Consider the following 4,499-nt stretch of genomic DNA (forward strand, 5'->3'; position numbering starts at 1 on the left):
TGCATGCCTAAGCATTTAACAGTAACTAGACATCCTATCTCCACTAAACATTTCTAATACATAATATCTATCTGAAAAAATAAAATAAAATAAAAAATATATATATATATATATATATATCAGAGCACTAGAGAAAAGAGTAAAGGCAGAATGGGATTGAGTACTTGGATGGAAACTTACTTTAATATTTCTCACACTGATAGTTGGTCCAAAAACTATAGATATTAAACTATACATATTATTATCATTCTTAATGAGTGTTAATTACATGATTCTGATCAGATCTGAACCGTTCAATAATCGCTAAGGGCGTCCTGTGCCTTTAAGACGCTGCTCGGGGCGCACTAGGCGTCGCTCTCTGACAGGAAGTGGACTAAACCACCAAAGATTCCCGGAGATTTGATACTGATTGTCCCGATGTCACAAAAGCGATCAGCAAAAGACTAACTATAAATATTTGTTAACATTTTTTTTTATCGGATACTCGAGTCGATAATGCTGGATGGTTACACTCATGAAGTTCACCAGAGATATATGCAGGCTGTTGGGAATCGGGAGCGGTAAGAAACGTCCCACTTTTGTAAAACTTTCTAAAACTTGTCTCAAGTTAAACTGATCCCGTAAGCTACCGTGAAACTAGTCTGACAGCGAAATGGCGAATAGCACCTACCACTTGGTTTACTTGTGAGAGTATTTCGCTGTTTCAGACTGAGGTCTTTGTCAAACAATGAAAGTTCCCCTCATGCCAGCTACACCCTGACTTGCACCACTTTCAACCACGGTGCCATAAAGTTGTTGTGGTGACGTATCTAAAACACTCTCCCATAGACATTTACAGCATCGAAGCAAGTAATAACGTAAACGTTCAGGTGTGCCAAAACTAGCAGACATTAGAAGCGTATTCCCTGTAGCGTGTTGGTACAGTAACTTCTCTAATCGGTGGCAGAAGCCCTGTAGCTTTACAGTGATGTGAGCAGAAGTTTGTGTGTTCCATGTAACCCGTGTCATGTGCCTATACTTTGTTCCTTTTCTTGGTGTTAGTTTCCAATCAGCACAGGCCACAGAGCAGGTTAGTTTTCTGGCTAACTTAAACCCACAGCAGAGGCAGCTGAGCATCACCTCTAGAAATAGATGATGATATAATCTCTCATGTATTAAATGTTTTTTTTTTTTTATGTGCTGCGGTTTATAAACGTTTCCGATTATTACAGGCTTTCCCCCAACTTCTCCACACCAAGTTAAATGTTTACAGACTCACCTCTATTTACAACAGCTGTCCTACAGCCATGTGCTTGGTTGTAGAGAGGCTGAAAACTTACCAGGTGTGCTCCTGCTTTAATGTGGTAACACTGAGTCACTTCAGTGATAAAGTTATGTTCTCATTCTCTCTCTTTGCATAATGCTGTTGAAGAACAGCAGGGACGATGACCCACAAAGCTGATTTCCTAGTTAAAGTCCCAGTTCCTGATGATGTTATTTTGCATTCCTGTGGAAAGAGCTCACCTTTCAACTCAACTCTAATTTAGGCAGTTGGCTTGAGAGGGAAAAACAGAGACATGTTTGTTACTTTTGTCCACAGACTTTTTTTGTTAGGAGAAAATTCCATTTACAGTAAAATGTTGGAAGAAACCTTGATTCATCTGATGGGATATAGATGCAGTGGTTTAGCAATGGCTGTTTCTTGACATTTGAGTAACGATGCAGACACAGGCAGCTGAAATTCCTTCCACTTTTTATGTACATTTGGAGTCACCAACTCATTCCCGTGGTATGTTTCAGGATGCCTTCCACAAGCTTCTTACAATAAGCTGCTGGAACTTTAGCTCGTTCCTTCTGACAGAACCAGTGGAAGTGAGTCAGGTTTGTAGGCCTCCTTGCTCGCACACGCTTTTTCAGTTCTGGAAATTGTCCCCAAGGATGAACCAGACTTGTGGAGGTCCACAGTTTTTTTTTACTGAAGTCTTGGCTGATTTTCTGATGATGTCAAACAAAGAGGTACAGAGTTTGAAGGTAGGCCTTAAAATACATCCACAGGTGCACCTCCTATTGACTCAAATGATGTCATTTAGTCAATCAGAAGCTTCTAAAGCCATGACGTAATTTTTTGGAATTTACCAGGCTGTCTAAATGCACAGTAAACTGAGTGTATGTAAACTTCTGACCCACTGGGATTGTGATATAGTGAACTATAAAAGAAATAATCTATCTGTAAACAACTGTTGGAAAAATTACTGGTGTCATGCATAAAGTGCATGTCCTAACCGACTTGTCACAATGAGAGTTTAACATGACATCTGTAGAGGGGTTAAAAAAAAATCTGTTTTAATGACTTCAGCCCATGTGTATGTGCACTTCTGACTTCAACTGTACATTTAGAGCATTTATACAATGTTAACCAGACTCTAGTACTCTAGAGAATATACACAGAGTGGCTGCTTGTCTTTTTCCTCCTTACAAGAAATGCAGCTTGCTATTAGAGAGTAAAACCATACTGAACAGAGTTAGAACCATTCTCATCAGTGCCCTCACAATGTGTCACAAAGTATGAAATGATCACGTCTTTGGAAATTTTCATGGAACAAATAGAACTCTGACACCACCTAGATTCCTACATGGTAAAGTGGTTTGCTTCCTTTTGTCTTGTAGTTCGTCTGCTACCATCAGGCCTAAATCAGCTACAGGGTTGTGGTTTAATCTGATCTCTGCCCCCAGCAAACACACACACACACACACACACACACACACACACACACACACACACACACACACACACACACAAAAACACACACATCCCGGGCAGTGGCTCTTTTCCATGTTATTTTTCAACCAGGTTTCTGAGAAAAGACAGGATAGGGTGTTCTCAAACATCAGTACTCGAGGCAGCTGTATGTTGCAGAGGAGGAGATACATCAAAGACCAAAAAGAGACACCTTGAATCAATCTAGCGGAGCAGTTTTGTGTGCATTTTTGTCTCATGGTTAAAGCATGACATCATCCTTCCTGTTTCTACACCCAGTGCTATTTAGATGTGTGTTTTCCATTCTGTTCTCGGTGTCAAAGTGATTAGACTTGGACTTGAATGATGATGGATGGTTTATTTGCCATCCAGACAACCAATGCATTGGATGTAGAAGCTAAGTGTGCGGCCTGTCTTATCATATTTCATTAGACACTATGCACTTTGACTCTGTTGGACAGTTCTTCTACTTTCATGAGCAGAGTAAAGAAATGCACTTGTGGATATACTGGTCAAGCATTGCTGAACAAGAGCACTAAATGATATATGATCTTCCACACTACCATCTGAGAGCTACTGTATATTAAGACATTTTCTTATATAGTGACAAAATTTAAGACAGCAGAAGACACTGTACTAATGTGCTGTTTGGCAGGCACCCAGGAGCAGGAGGAGCAGATGGACTGTGGTACTTTAACCCCAGAGCCAAGTGATGATACCACTCTGTCACAGGTAAACAAACAGTGTCACTCTGACAGGATGATGTCAGGACTGCAAAGGTGAAAATAAACTGCAGTGTTTGACTCTGTGTGTCTGTTTAGGATGCATTAAACGGAGAGGACGATTTGAGTGAGGAAGAGAAGGTCAGACGGAAGGCAGAACGACGTAAAGCCAAGAGGAAGGTGTGCACAAAATTCCTAACATCGCTTTTAATGTCTATTAAAATTGTGCATTTTCTGACGTTTAACTACTGCATCTGTTTCAGCGCCGTCGAAAACGTAAGAAACAGGAGCAGGTGAAGCAAAATGAGAGCGCCAAACAGGTAACAGTCCCACTGTTCCTTCTGGGAATGCACTCGTCCATTTGCCTTTACTGTGAATAGCTGGGAATTTATTTGATTGATTTAATTTATTCTTTCAAGCATGTAAAGACAGTTGATATATCTACACATATCCAACAAATGCTAATCCAATATCAATTTGCTTATACCTAGTACATGCTTGAATGGAATAGGAAGAAGTCAGACTTATCCAGTCCTACCCCATGACATCATCTTACCATCATTGGTTTGCAAGCAGTATCTCTACATAGATAATTCTCTTCTACACGACACAAGTAATATACTAAAAAATTATAACAGAGTGTTAACATTCTTACATAATTACATTCTTAAATAATTATCTTCTACACCACACAAGTAATATATTAAAGAATTATTACAGAGTGTTAACATTCATACACCACACCCGCAATGTTCCATCTAATTAATCATTAAGCCTGTTCTTGCTCATATCTTGATTGACACATACCTTTATATTTATGTTTAAACTCGTCAATTCTATTACTATTTTTTATGTCCACACTTAAATTATTCCATAGTTTTACCCCACTTATGGAAATACAAAATCTTTTCTTGGTTGTACGTATAGCATGAATTTTTCAAATTTAACTGACCCCTTAAATTGTATCCCCCTTCCCTTTCATTAAATAACTTTTGAATTCCACCAGGTAATAAATTTTTCCTGGCTTTATACATAAACAC

General features: G+C 39.1%; 1 protein-coding gene across 2 annotated transcripts in view; it reads left to right on the forward strand.

The window, feature by feature from the left end:
- The first annotated feature begins 343 nt into the window (after nt 1–343).
- The window catches only part of LOC109961113 (stress-induced-phosphoprotein 1), a 10,140-nt gene continuing 5,984 nt past the window's right edge, over nt 344–4,499 (forward strand). Inside the window, exons 1-4 of one of the 2 annotated variants that reach the window (XM_020601715.1) lie at nt 344–560; nt 3,393–3,469; nt 3,559–3,639; nt 3,723–3,779. In XM_020601715.1, the coding sequence (XP_020457371.1) occupies nt 503–560; nt 3,393–3,469; nt 3,559–3,639; nt 3,723–3,779 (273 nt within the window). In that variant the 5' untranslated portion in view covers nt 344–502. The remainder of the gene's footprint in view (nt 561–3,392; nt 3,470–3,558; nt 3,640–3,722; nt 3,780–4,499) is intronic. The other variant, XM_020601716.1, reaches the window with a different exon arrangement.

Source organism: Monopterus albus, unplaced genomic scaffold (genome assembly GCF_001952655.1).
Source record: "Monopterus albus unplaced genomic scaffold, M_albus_1.0 scaffold52.1, whole genome shotgun sequence".
Taxonomy (NCBI): Eukaryota; Metazoa; Chordata; class Actinopteri; order Synbranchiformes; family Synbranchidae; genus Monopterus; species Monopterus albus.